General features: G+C 40.4%; 1 protein-coding gene across 1 annotated transcript in view; it reads left to right on the forward strand.

The window, feature by feature from the left end:
• Positions 1 to 14766, forward strand: part of spag9b (sperm associated antigen 9b) — a 45382-nt gene that overhangs the window by 6357 nt on the left and 24259 nt on the right. Inside the window, exons 2-4 of the mRNA XM_079577943.1 lie at positions 9663 to 9783; positions 11996 to 12066; positions 13953 to 14053. Coding sequence (XP_079434069.1) covers positions 9663 to 9783; positions 11996 to 12066; positions 13953 to 14053 — 293 coding nt within the window. The remainder of the gene's footprint in view (positions 1 to 9662; positions 9784 to 11995; positions 12067 to 13952; positions 14054 to 14766) is intronic.

Here is a 14766-nt window from a genome sequence, read left to right on the forward strand (position 1 = left end):
TTCAACAACAATGAGCTGTAGGCGATTATAACATGCTAACGGGGGTAACCTCAAATAACCATTGTCCACTGGCCCAAATAATGGTCCCTCTATTGAAGCGTATGGGCTGAATACTGGGGAGATCCTGGCGTAGACCATAGTTAGAGATCCATAAGACATAGCAGAAAAAAAAGGGACTAGTTAGCCCCAAAACAGCAGTTATTTTTCAGGCAAGCGCTCCTTCCCAGATGTGGCTACGGTCTGAACGCAGCGTGTTATCAACAGGAAGTGCACTTTCTGATCACAGCGCCGCTCAGTGGATGAGATTTTGGGAGAGCAGAAGCCCCGAATTGTAAAATATATTGCCTTCTCGACCACCTCCACTTGTTGATAATGTCAATACCAGGGCGGAGAAGCGAGAAGAAGCGTAATAAGGGACGTGGAACAAAGCCTGGTTCACGTGGCTGACAGAGTGTACATTGTGACACCACATGATCCCGGACTCGGCTCAAGTTTGGACTAATAAGCTTCAAATGATGCACGGAAAGCAGAAAACGCTTTAGTTTCACTCAGGAGAATATTGCTCGTGTCGGACTGAGGCGAGAACAGGCCGACACCAGCCCCGAGTCGGCTTTAATTGTTGAGAATTTTTGTAAAAGTTGTTGCAGACACGCCACGCTTTATGATGAAAACGTTGATTTTTCACACAGTGGTTCACATTTTTGGCTAGTCTCTCCCTTAACACCTTTTAATGTCAGAGTAAAACAAAAAGAGACTTTTAATGTTTATTTAATGACTCATTCCAACCTGATTTATTGAGCTTTGAACCCCAAACAAGGCAGAATCAATAAGTCGATATCAGTCTTTTTCCCCCATCCACCTGCAGCGTCTCGTCTTCAGTGCTATTTACATGTGAATTGCTGAAATGTCCGTCTTTATTGTTCCTGAGCTGCTGAGTGAAGCCACAGGTCAGTGTTTCAGCAGAGTATGTGAGCACAAAGCCATTGTCCGGACAGTCCTGTCCTGTCTGGCCGCGGAGCCCCTCAGCAGCAGCAGCAGGAGGAGGAAGGGGCAGGGCAGGAAATTCTCTCAAACTCTGCATTTCCTCCAGTCCCACTCGGAGAACACAGCGGGGGGGTCACTACAGTGGTCTTCTTCCGAGGTGAGGATGAGGTCAGCAGACTTCCTGGGTTTAATGACCGGGTTATTCCATCAGTGGAGTTTTTTCTTCTCTCATGGCAATAATAGAAGCCAATAATGGTCCAGTTCACAGTCAGGACAGTAGAGGGCAGCACTTCTAGTACATGACTTTTTATGGTATTGTTAATGTTCATAAATGAGATGAACTTGTATGTATCAATCAGGGAAGAAGAGGTCCACTAATGGAATAAACGGGTCATTCAGGATGTTCAGGTTGTCAGCTCATTCTTTGGCCTCATAGTGTTGCTGAGCCTGGACCTGCAGCGACCCCAGATCACAACAGTTAGTCACATCCAGGTACAAGACACTTTGTTTTTGTCCGGGCAGTGCAGTTTATAAAGTAAGTAAAAGTAAACTTAAAAAAACTGTTGAAAATGGCAGGTTTCTTGACAAATAGAGGTAAACGCACGTTGAATGTTATTGTTTACTGTCGCACTACACTGGGGGGCAAAATATCTCCAGCATCATTTTAAAACATCCACCGGCAGTACAGTCGCTTGACAGAGCACCTCACAAATGACTAATTTAGACCATCTTTGTGCCGAGGATCTCGAGGCATCATCCGTGCCAAATACTACAGACACGATGTCATAAAGCAAGCTGTGCTCGTAAAATTAAAGTATAGTCTGAAGTTATTCTTAAAGGGACTATACAGAGTTTAAAAATGTTAATTTAAAATGATGTATTTTCCTCCCCCTACATGTTCCAGCCATGTCCTAATGTGTAGAATGAGCCCAGACCTGTTCACCACAACTGCCTCTAAAATCCTGCACTGTCACTCACAAAGGGGTTCCAGCACGAGCTTGATATAGAGGGTGCCGTTACACCTATGACCTGAGATGGCAGTAGTGAGTATAAAATGCGTCATCATAATCAGCACTTAAATATTATTAAAATCACTAAAGTTCACCAACAGAAGAAGAAAGCATCCCCACAATGTGGACAAACTGACCTGTTGTTCATTTAGAAAGTGCTTGTTTCAAAAGCCGGACCTGATCTGGTCTGTCCTCACTTGTGTGATGGGAACATCTCCGACACCATGTAGGCACTTGATGGTAGTAACGTTTTTGTGTCTCTTCATGTTTGTTTGTGTCGCCCACAGGAGCGTGTCTGTTCACAGCATTGAATTTATCATATTTAGTGCGATCTTTTGGCAAAAGTTTGCACTTTGCAGCTAGTTTATTATGGAGTACGAAGGCCTGTGCTTTCCTTTTGCCGTCCAGTCGGCGGTTCAGAATCACGTGCACGTCACTCGTCAACGTGCGTTTGTTATTATGTGCAATCCAAGGTTACATTAACCCAAAATTGACAAATATTTTTAGCTAATTCTAAAGACCGTTGAAAATCAAGCCGTAATTAAAATAAAGATACAGCGCTGCTCTAGCTGTGACCGTGCGCCCTCAGGGCTCTCGCTAAAGCGGCTGCTTCACGGTCAGACCGTGGGACGCCACATGGTTTTGCTTTGCATTTCACACGGCAGTTCAACAGCAATAGTGATGCTGATGCTGCGAGCGCATTAACTCAGATGAACATGTGGAGGACAGAGAGAGAGAGAAAGCTCCATGGTGCACTTCACCGACACAATTAATGACAGATCAAAATGTCTCATGACAGATCTCTGACCACCTTTAATCATCCCTGGTGAAGTCACTGTGTGCAATATATGGCTTATCGCAGTATCGGCATATCGTGAGCTTATCGTTAGCGTATCATGTCGACTCGTCAGGTGACAGTTTTTTATTATCCAGGCCAAAGCTGTCCCAGCCGTCCCTGAAGTAGCCAGCTCTTCATCAGCGAGCGTGCCGATAGAGTGGAGCCTCCAGTCCGGCCCAGTTATCTGTTCATCGCCGCTGACAAAGGCGGCATTCTCCACGCCGCGCTCCCAGACAGTCTTCACCCTCTGGAGTGTGTCATATGCCCCGCGCTCCCGCCCCGCCCGCCGCGCTGCTGCTCATGTGACCGTTCGCCCAGGAGTTTGTTTGTTACACCGTGTCCGTGACGTGCCTGATCCGGATCATAAAAAGAATTACTGTAGCGTCGGAATAAAAAGAAAAGAAAAGAAAAGAAAAGAGAGTGGTCTTGTGTCCCAGCTCGGCACACGCTGACCTTTGGGACAATGACGGACTGTAAGAAGAGTTAAGGCGAAGACATTTGAGACCGGCCCGCGCTAGTTTGGACTGGAGACGGCAACGACCAATCGATGATCAAAAACAACTCATACGAGGAAATGGTTTTCTGTTCTATGCGCAGACCCTATGACAGCAGCAGATTCACTTTATCTAAAGCCACAAACCATGTAGCAAACGAGATGTAGCAGTGACATCAGATTCACTCGCAAAATGGAACTAATGCTCCCGTTCACAAGGCAAACTTTGTCATGTCCTGATTCAATCAAATGAAGGAAATGATGAAGTCCAATCCACCAAACACGGCTGGATTTGTCTTAAAACCAGTGTTTCACCACAAACCGTGTTCCTGCAGGGTTAGATTGACCACGTTTGGGTGATCCAAGAAATAACCAGACTCATCGACACCTAAAAGAGATCGAATCAAGACTTTAAATTTCAATTTAAATGGTCGCAGGTACTGAAAGTTTATTAACCTCTTACCACCCGCCTAAACCAATGCGTTCTGTCCTCTTTGGCCTTTATATAGGCCTGTGTAACACCTCATTTGAAAGCTAAGACCCACAAAACGGATCTTTTTCCTCACGTTGTTGCTGTGTTGTCTCACCTTTTGTATGTTTTTTTTTTCTTTCTTTTATTTTTTATTTTTGTGACATTTTTGTTGAGTTTCTGTGACATTTTTGTTGAATTTTTGTCACTTTTTGGTTGAGTTTTTTGTCACTTTTTATTGAATTTTTGTAATTTTTTGTTGAGTTTTTGTCAAATTTTTGTCACCTTTTTGCCACATTTTTGCCACATTTTTGTTGAATTTTAGTCACATTTTTGTTGAATTTTTGTCATTTTTTGTTGAGTTTTTGTCACGTTTGTCGCGTTTACATCCTTGCTTTCTTCTCATTTGTGGCTATATTGGTGCTTTTTTCCCAAGAAGCTTTTTGATTAGGGTAAAGCCAAACTGGAGAAAATGGGATCCGTTCAGGTGGGAGTTAAGAGGTTAAAGGCCTTTTTCACATTTCAGTGCTGGCTCATACAGTATAAAGTCAGCGAGTGAAGGTTGAGCTCAAGTTTAAGTTTATTAATCCCTGTAGGGAAATTTGACCCATGCTCCATGCTGCCGGGATGGAACCGGGACCTCTTTTTCTTTTAACAACATGAAGTTGTTTTATAAATTCCTGGTGAGTTTGCTCTGCTGATCAGGCCAAGCTTGTCTTCATAAAGTCCCACTAATACTCTTAGTAAATCTTTAAGCTACTAAGTTATTAATGCCCAGGCTTCATTCTTCACATTCTGCTTTCCAGACCCCACTATACTCTATGGTATTACCCGCCCCATTCAGAGCTGGTTAACCTCTTAACTCCCTCCTGAACCGAGAGCATTTTCTCCAGTTCAGCTTTACCCAAATTGTGTTGGCCAGTGTAACGCCTCATTTGAAAGCTAAGATCTACAAAACTCATCTGAATGGATCTTTTTCCTCACGTCATCAGATTTCTTTTCCATCATTTTTTGGGGGGTTTCAACTCATTTTTGTAATTTATTTTGTACATTTTTTGTCAAATTTTTGTACATTTTTTGTCAAATTTGTAACACATTTTTGTCATTTTTTTGCCACTTTTTTGTTATCTTTTCGTCATTTTTTTGTAAATTTTTTGTCATTTTTTTGGACGCTTTCTGTCATTGTTTTTGTCAATTGATTTGTCAATTTTTTTGTCACATTTTTGTCATTTTTTGTCACATTTTTGTCATTTTTTAGTAATTTTTTTGTTTATTTTTTTGTAATTTTTGGTAATTTTTGGTAATTTTTGCCACTTTTTCATCTTTTTTTTGGTCAATTTTTTGTCCGTTTTTTGTCTAAGTTTTCTCACTTTTTTTGTCACATCTTCATCATTGTTTTCGTCTCAATTCTGTCGTTATTTTCCTCACCTTTTTTCCCCAGAAGCTTTTGGATTGGGGGAAAGAGCCAAACTGGAGAAAATGTGCTTGGTTCAGGTGGGAGTTAAGGGGTTAAACCTATTGCAACACTTTGATGACATAATGCATATCAATGAAACTGTTCCTCTCTACACAGCGATCCACAGTGGACTAGAAGAGGGCGGGACGGTCAAACCCCACCTCACGGTTCAAATATTTCTAAAATGGCCCCTGATGTTTTACCTGAGTAATGGCTTTGCTGTGAAAGGCGCATGATAATGTTAGAATCTTTTCCCATATAAAGCTAAAGTGTTGCCGCTTGAGGACAAAGTGAATGTTTGAAAGTGGCTCTTAGTGCTTTCAAAAGTCACTGCAGCTGAAGTTTGAAAGCTAAGAACCTCCAGAGTTCAGCCACTGAGATTTAAAGACTGGAGGCTGCAGTGGCACTGACTGGGACTTTATGAGGGACAGGAGCTGGGATTGAGGGGGTTTGGACAGATAATATTTATGAAACAATGTACTAAACACTCTACATGCCTTTACTTTAGAAACAAGGTCGTTTTTCATCAGAAATACAACATCTCCATGTCATCTTTGTTCTTCTTGAGTCCCGGAAACTTCTTATCTGGTCAATGTATTTTTCATATAGCCAGGTTTCAGCTTATTGTAGGGTCAGATACATATCCAATGGCCACTAAACATCATTTAAAGATGTTTTTCATGGAGGAACTACAGGAATTATGTTAACACCAGTCATGCCTTACTTTAATATGGGGCCTGGCTTCTCCACTCATTTGAACGGTGATAAAACGCTCAGTTCTAACAGGTCTGGGAAGCCGTTTGCTAACAGTACCCAGGTCGATGGTGGAAGAGCTGTGATGTTTGATGACTAAATGCTAACGGCTATAGATAAATATATTGAAAATGTATCTGGTTTGCTAAATGTCTGCATACGTTAGCATCGAACACCATTTTATTTTTCATATTTTTCATATTCCAAGACTTTCAGGCCAACCCCAAAAACCAAATGAAAGCTCCGATTGTTCTTTTTAAAACTTGTACTCCTGGATCTATGTTTGGCCCCATGCGCTGTTATGACGCAGGGGGGGGCCTCTCAGGTGATGCTCATCCCCGCGCAGATGATGAAGAGCGGGGCCCCCGGCTCGGGCCCCCAGGCCACATCACAAGACTCCTGTTTACGAGCCAGATTCAATAAACACCTGACGGAGATGAGAGGAAAGAGAGCGGGGGGAAAAGTTCAAAACCACAAGGCTTCTCGGCGGCTGGGCCGGGGCCCCGGAGTGGACCACTGAGGCGGCTTCGCTGGTTCTGTAGGAGAAAGGAGTCGGAATCGCAATTTCAGTTGTCGTTATTGCAGTTATATATCTCACTATTGTTCTGAAATGCAATTGATGTTCAAGTTTAGCAGTCTATAGCAGGGGTAGGCAAGTTTGTGTCATGGAGGGCCGATTTTGATCAATGCCAAAACACCAAGGGCCGAAACTCACTATTGTAGCCCAAAGTAAAGCACCTTTTTTCTACAAATATAAGTTTTGCGCATAATATATGACCTAATGGCGTGTTTTCCTGGGAAATGTGAAAATATTGACGGTATTTTCCACATTTTAGAGTCCATTTCACGTATTTGATTTATGAATAAATTCTCTTGGGGGCCAAACGTTTTATGATGGAGGGCCGAATTTGGCCCCCGGGCCTGACGTTGCCTGCCCCTGGTCTATAGGTTCAGCTGCAACAGAAAAGAGTTTGTCTGAGTTTCCATAAAGCAGATTCCAAAGTGTTTAAAAAGATGCTATGCGAGTCCATCCCAGACTTATTGTAGTCACGTGGCTGTCCCCCAGAGGTACTCGTAATGTGGAGGAAGCTCCTCCAGAAGAGGGCGCTGTCCACATAAAGCCATGTATTTCTGTAGTAGATTATTGCGTATTGTTGTAATGTGGAGCAATCAGAGCAAGAATATGTTTTGTTGTCTAAAGTCTAAAAAGTTTTGGATGTTGCATTTTCTATGTTCTGTCCGGTGAATAAAACAAACCCTGTGTATTACATGAGCTGTTCCTTGTAAATACTTGGATGAATACACACTGCAGGAGCGTGTCCGAGGGAGGCACCTGTCGCACCCGTCGCACCTGTCGCCTTCGCACACACAATGGAGAGATATCAGATAATCAACAGGAGCTCTACTTCTTATAGCGGCAAATGAAAGCTTCGTGGCCTGCAGTCTGCGCTCCTGTAGTGTTTATGTGAAAGATGTGGACTGTATTTTACACTTGTGTCATGGTTCTGAACTCCTGTCAGGACGGTGCCACATATTTGGCCTATGTGCTGCTGTAAACACATTGTCAGTGTCATTAACCTCTTAACTCCCGCCTGAACCGAGAGGATCTTTTTCCTCACGTCATCAGATTTTTTTTCCATCATTTTTTTGTTGGGTATTCAACTCATTTTTGTCACATTTTTGTCATTTTTTTGTCATTTTTTGTCATTTTTTGTCATTTTTTTGTAATTTTTGGGTCCAATTTTTATCGATTTTTTGTAATTTTTTTGTCACATTTTTCCTCACATTTTTGTCATTTTTTGGTCATTTTTTGCCATTTTTTGTCACATTTTTGTCATTTTTTTGTTATTTTTTGTCAATTTTTTGTAATTTTTGGGTCAAATTTTTATCAATTTTTAGTAATTTTTTTGTCACATTTTGTCACATTTTTGTCATTTTTTCGGCAATTTTTTGTCACTTTTTTGTCAATGTTTCGTCACTTTCTTGTCAATGTTTCGTCACTTTTTTGTCAATGTTTTCTCACTTTTTTCTCACATTTCCGTCATTGTTTTCGTCTCAGTTTTGTTGCTATTTTCACAGCTTTTTTCCAGAAGCTTTTGGACTGGGGTAAAGCCAAACTGGAGAAAATGTACTCAGTTCAGGTGGGAGTTAAGGGGTTCAAAAGCATTAGGTTTTAATTTAGCAGGCATTAAATATGACATTCTTTGATTGTAATGACGTTGCTCTACTTTTTTTTTCTTCAGAAGTTCATCAAAAATGCTCAAGTTATGGCCCAGAAAAACACATTCTTTTAAACTTTATGCCAGATTTACACTCATTTCTGCTCAGAGATGGCCTCGCTCATATTTTTGTCAGTGATCTACAGCAAAACTTTCAAATTCTCTACATTTGTTTTTTATTTTTCCCTATACACCTGCAGCTTCTCACCTTAAATGTGTCTTTCTGTTACCTGTACACACCCTGAATAAGGCACTTCAACTGAACTTTAAAGTGGAACAAAACACCACAGGCATCGGGAAGTACTTTTTTCTTGATGCCTGTACTAAAATATTTGTCATCTGGAACGGGAATACAGAACAACAGTGAGAGGAAGTTCTGGAAATTTACAATATAGGGCTCGAATGTCAAGAAATATTTGAAAAATGGGGGAAATTGTGGCAAAAAAACAATTAAAAAAAGGTTAAAAAAAAAAGAAATGGGGCAAAAATAGGGAAAAATGTGTTAATGAAATATTAGTTAACCTCTGAACTTCCGCCTGAACCAAGAGCATTTTCTCTAATCTAAATGGATCTTTTTCCTCACGTCATCAGATTTTTTTTCCATCTTTTTTTTTTGAGGTATTCAACTCATTTTGTAACTTTTCTGTCATTTTTTTTAAATCAATTTTTTGTCTTTTTTGTGTGTTATTTTTTGGTCACATTTTTGTCACATTTTTTGTAATTTTTTTGTCATTTTTTGTCACATTTTTTGTCACATTTTTTTGGGTCATTTTTTGTCTTTTTTTAATCCATTTTTTGTCTTTTTTGGTGTCATTTTTTTGGTAATTCTTTGTCTTTTTTTAATCAATTGTGTCATTTATTGTCACATTTTTTGTCAATTTTTTGTCACATTTTTGTCACATTTTTTGTCATTTTTTTGGTCCTTTTTTTGGTAATTTTTTAGTATTTTTTTGTCTTTTTTTGTCATTTTTTGTCACATTTTTGTTATTTTTTCGTCTCAGTTCTGCCGCTATTTTCACACCTTTTTTCCCAGAAGCTTTTGGATTGGGGTAAAGCCAAACTGGAGAAAATGTGCTCGGTTCAGGTGGGAGTTAAGGGGTTAATGAAAACGAGGGGAAAAAATAAGAAAAACAAATGTAAAAAAAAAAATGGAAATATATAACAGGGGATAAAATCATTTGAGCTGAAACAACCACATAACTTCCTTTAATGCTGTCCCTGGACCAACAGCATCAAAACTTGATTCTAAATAAGTAAGATTATTTTATTCAAACTTTTCCCCCCCAGTATCGCCCTGGTACCCAGCCCTACTAAACACTAAACCAGGTTGAGCCATCGTCCCCTCTTCCATAGCCCTTCTTTCTTACCCAAACCCCATGGTGGTTGAGCTCTTGTCCGTACGGGCCACCGAAGCTCACAGATCTCCTCTTGTGTGTGCAGACCTACATGGCCATGGAGGACTCCCAGGAGTGTGAGAAGAAGGAGCTCCAGCTCAGAGTCATCTCTCTGGAGTCTCAGGCCCGGCAGCTGGAGACCAAGACCAAGAACTACGCAGACCAGAGTGAGTCCCACACAAGCAGATACATGAGCACCTCACACGGTATTATGATCATTGTAGACCACAGCTGAAATAAAATCACCATCGCAACACTGATCAAGCTCAAATATTCTCAGGAGGCTTTTTAAATGTAATCAGATTGTTTTTGTACAGCCTAATATCACAACAGGAGTTTGCGAGGGGCTGTACCAACGTAATTAGTCACTTGTTTGTGGAGGATTTATACTTTTCAGCTCTTTTCTTCAGCTCCTTCTGATCATTTCCACCATTCAAATGTAAAAAGTCAGTTCAGCATGACATAGAAGAATGAGAATAGTTTAGCTCCACATGTGAACTCGCTGAATTTATCTTCCCCTGGGGCCGTCACTGACTGATCTTGTGACTACTGTGTGCTCCAAAGGCTAAGGCTCAACAAACAAATACTTGATGATACAGTATCATACGAATAATACACACATTCTTGTACTTTGTCTTGGGGTTAAGTTGCAACATTGTTTTAAAGGGAGACACTGCAAGCAAAGGCCTCTCTTTCTTTTATTTATATTTTCAGGTTTTCTCAATATAAACTTTCACATGGAAACACATGCATAGCCTAATATTCACAAGAAGGTGCATTTAGAGACACCAGATTTCTATTTCCGGCCTGATTTATTGAGTTTTAATCATCTCTGTCCTTTATTCAGATTTTGTAGGTTGTAAAGCCCGGATTATCCACAGTGACCAGAGCGGGCGGGGGGGTACGGCGTCAAAGCCTCCCTCATGATGTGTGCATGACCGCTATAGGCGCTGTTTGTCCACGACACCCAGGCCGAGGCTCAGGAGGCTCAAAACCTTTCTTCACACACCCCTAGTGGCATTTTCAGTAACAAAAGTGACTTTTAATTTTGATTAAACAATGAAGTCCCACCCTCGTCACCTCCTGATTGGACCAGACCGATGGGTTCACGGGAGAGCTCTTCTCATTGGTCCAAGTGACAGCTCGGGAATTCTGATTTAGTCGGTTAACCTCTTAACTCCCGCCCGAACCGAGAGAATTTTCTTCGGTTTAGCTTTACCCAAATCCTGTAGGCCAGTGTAACACCTCATTTGAAAGCTAAGATCTACAAAACTCATCTAAATGGATCTTTTTCCTCACGTCATCAGATTTTTCCCCATCTTTTTTTTGGGGGGGGTTTCAACTCATTTTGTGGCTTTTTTGACATTTTTTTTCTTATTTTTTTGTCCTTTTTTTGTCACATTTTTGTCACATTTTTCGATTTTTTTTTGTCATTTTTTTTTGTCATTTTTTGTCATTTTTTGTCACATTTTTGTCACATTTTTGGTCACATTTTTTGTCATTTTTTTGTCACATTTTTTAAACATTTTTTTAACATTTTTTTGTCACATTTTTGTCACATTTTGTCACATTTTTTATAATTTTTTTGTCATTTTTTTGTCACATTTTGTCACATTTTTTAAACATTTTTTAAACATTTTTTTGTCACATTTTTGTCACATTTTGTCACATTTTTTGTCATTTTTTTGTCATTTTTTTGTCACATTTTTGTCACATTTTTTGTCACATTTTTTGTCAGTTTTTTTGTCACATTTTGCCACATTTTTGTCAAAGTTTTCTCGCTTTTTTGTCACATCTTCATCATTGTTTTCGTCTCAGTTCTGTCGCTATTTTCACACCTTTTTTCCAGAAGCTTTTGGATTGGGGTAAAGCCAAACTGGAGAAAATGTGCTCGGTTCAGGTGGGAGTTAAGGGGTTAAATCAGAAAAGAGAGGGACTTGAGAAGAAATATTTGTAGTTAATATTACTTATGTTGCATCAAATTTCAGACCCAGCTGGTCAATTCCACACAATCTGTTAGATTTGTAAAACATTTGAACGTACAGACTGTCGCTTTAATGTTAGTGCAGCGGGGGCTGTGAAATAAGAAGAGTGAGAATTCGGCTGTGAAGGTTGGGTTTTTCCCATGTACTGCACAATCTTACAAGGATAACTAGGATTAAACAGGCTGTTTTCAGTGCATGTGTCTTCCATAGTCACAATGTGTGTTTTCTTGACACTTGGGGGCCCTCTTGTGGTTCTCGTGTTAAATTGCATCTCTCTTGTTTTTTACCACATCAAACGCAATAAAACACAAAAACACATAGAGGCATTTTGGCGGGTCTGCTCTGTGTTCTGTGGCGGGATTTGTTTTGTAATCTTGTAATGTTTTGTTTGCAGTTGGTCGATTTGAGGAGAGAGAGGCCGAGCTGAAGAAAGAGTATAACACGCTCCATCAGAGGCACACGGAGGTAAGACGGCAAAGCAGTAGGGCTTTTTGACTTACATGAGATGGAATTAAAACCTCCCTTTTCAGTCAGAAAAAGTGAACACAGTTATTTTTTGGCTATTGACAATTTTATTATTAAAGGTGAGGTATGTCACATGTTTGGCAGTTTCGTTGAACTTTCTGTTTGATTAGGAGCTACACAAATAAAAGCACGCTGGGTTAGGGCTGTGCAATTAATCGAAATTCGATTACGATTTCGATTACAACAGTAAACGATTACAAAATTAGCATAATCGCAAAAAATTGATTATAATTTTTTTTTTTTTTTGCAAAGCAGACTTGCGTTATTTCAGGCCGCTGGGATTATTTTCCCTTCGCTTTTCACGTGCCACGGCTCATGCTTTTGTCTGACAAAAAAAAAAAAAAAAAAACGGGGCTCTGTGATGATGTCATCAGGCCGCACTGCTTAGTTTACTTGCGCAGGTGTGAGGGCTGGCCAGCAGGGGGCAGGTGTGAGGGCTGGCCAGCAGGGGGCAGGTGTGAGGGCTGGCCAGCAGGGGGCAGGTGTGAAACAGGGACCTCTCTTTAATCAAGGCGTACTTTAAATCATTTGTACTTTTATGACTGTCCAGAAAACATAAAATGTCATCATAGTGTTTTGATTAATAAATAAATTTAAAAAAGACAGAGGCATCAAATAATGGTTTGAATAATCGTGATTTCAATTATGACAAAAATAATGGTGATTATTATTTTTTCAATAATGGAGCAGCCCTGCGCTGGGTCATAGGCCTCGGTGTGATGCCAGTTTAACTCCATCAGCGTGACTGTTCCATCAGACAGCTGCTGATGGAAGAGCTCTGAATGGAGATGAGTCTCATGAAAGCCGTCTTCTGCTCACTGTGAGTCAGAGGCGGCTGTGTAGGAGACATAACAATGACCTCCCACTGAAACGCTCAGTCATGGAGGTCAGCCATGTTTCTGTCTCACCACAGTTATCTCACATGTACATGAATCAATATTACAGCATCAGTAATAAGCAGTTGACATATAATACAAATATAACTTAAATTACTGACATTTACTTTATGCCACAGTCACAACACTGATATTTGACTTTGACGGCTTTCACAACGGACTAATAATGGGCGGAGTCTGATAATATAATTTAAAAATTCCTTAATAATCAGCAGCACGACAACCCAACGCTTGGACGTTTTCTCATACTCAAGCTTTTATCAGCTGCTAGAAGACTACAAGACCTGGAAGCTAATCAAGCTAATGGTTTGTTAGCATTTTAGGCATTATAAAGGTGCTTTCATGCTATGCTTGGCTCCCATCTTCCTTCTTTGGCCTCCATTTGGCTCAAGTCTGTGTATTGACAGATCCCCATTCATCTGGAAAAGGGCCTTTTATTGTAAAGGGATCTCTACAAAGCAGGAGCTCTCAAATCATTTGTGGATCTTCGTACTCAGTATGGGCTTCCACAGAATCAATTGTGGAGATACTTACAACTTCGGTGTTTGTTGTGTAAGGTCTTTAGTTCTCCCACTTGCCCTCCCTCGGCACTGTAAATTTAGCTTTAATTTTGTATTAATGTTCTAAATGCCAAAAAACAAAGACTTGAAAAAAAATAACTTTGCGGCTTCCAAAAACATGAAAATCGCGCCCAAATATCCCACCTGTGCAGAAACACGTCGGTCAAAAACCTTATTCATGAGTCAGTGGCATTAACGGCACATCTGCACAGCGCCACCTGCTGTTCTGGAGTGTGCATTCAAGAAACAAAAACACATGACAAAATGAAAAGACAAAAACTACTAAAACATTCCGCCGTCCATCGTCGTTGTTAATTATTCCGTGTATGTGTGCACATGTTCTAATGTACTGCATTCTCCTGTGTGTCAGATGATCCACAGCTACATGGAGCACTTGGAAAGGACCAAACACCAGCACGGACCAGGACCTGCCCCCGAGCCTTCGGAGTCCGGCCCCGCGGTCAAGTCACGGTGAGGCTGTGGGGCACAGAGCGAGGGATTCAAATGGTTCAAAACTATAAAAACTAGCTCTAAAAAATACTCTAACTACTAAGCCACTATAGCACCGAGTCTCCCATCGCGGTACTAACCAGGCCCGACCTGCTTAGCTTTCAGAAACAGGTGAAAGACAGACTCCACATCCATGTGTTCAAATGGAAAAGACAAACCACTGCACTGATTCAAGGGATAAGTTAGTTTTTTAACCATTTAATAATTAATCCTTGGTGGTCACCAAGTAGTAAACTGTTAAATCTCCAAACAAAAAATGGACTCTTTCACCTTGGACAATCAAAGCAGGTTGTATTTGGTTACATTTACTACAGCACAGTGTGTTGAAGCACTTGAACATACACAATACTTCTTAGTGCTGCTTGAGTATTATGTATAATCTTGAAGTATCAAGTGCTCTTACTTGGATAAAAAACCTGTGAGTTTCCTTTTGTGAAAATGAATTGAAGCTTTTTAAACTTCAATTGTCTTGTATCTTAAATGTATTATTTAATAACCCTAATACAATGTCACATAATTTTATGTTTTATCTGTCAGAATCCAGACTCTCAAACAGTAGTCAATGTTTGAGCGTAAAAGTCTGAACAAACACTCCGTACGCACTGCAGTCTTACCACCAAGTACACGAATATTTACTCCTACTGGAGTAAAATCACTTTAACGGCATGACTTTC

The sequence above is a fragment of the Gobius niger genome (assembly GCF_951799975.1).
Source record: "Gobius niger genome assembly, chromosome: 19".
Taxonomy (NCBI): Eukaryota; Metazoa; Chordata; class Actinopteri; order Gobiiformes; family Gobiidae; genus Gobius; species Gobius niger.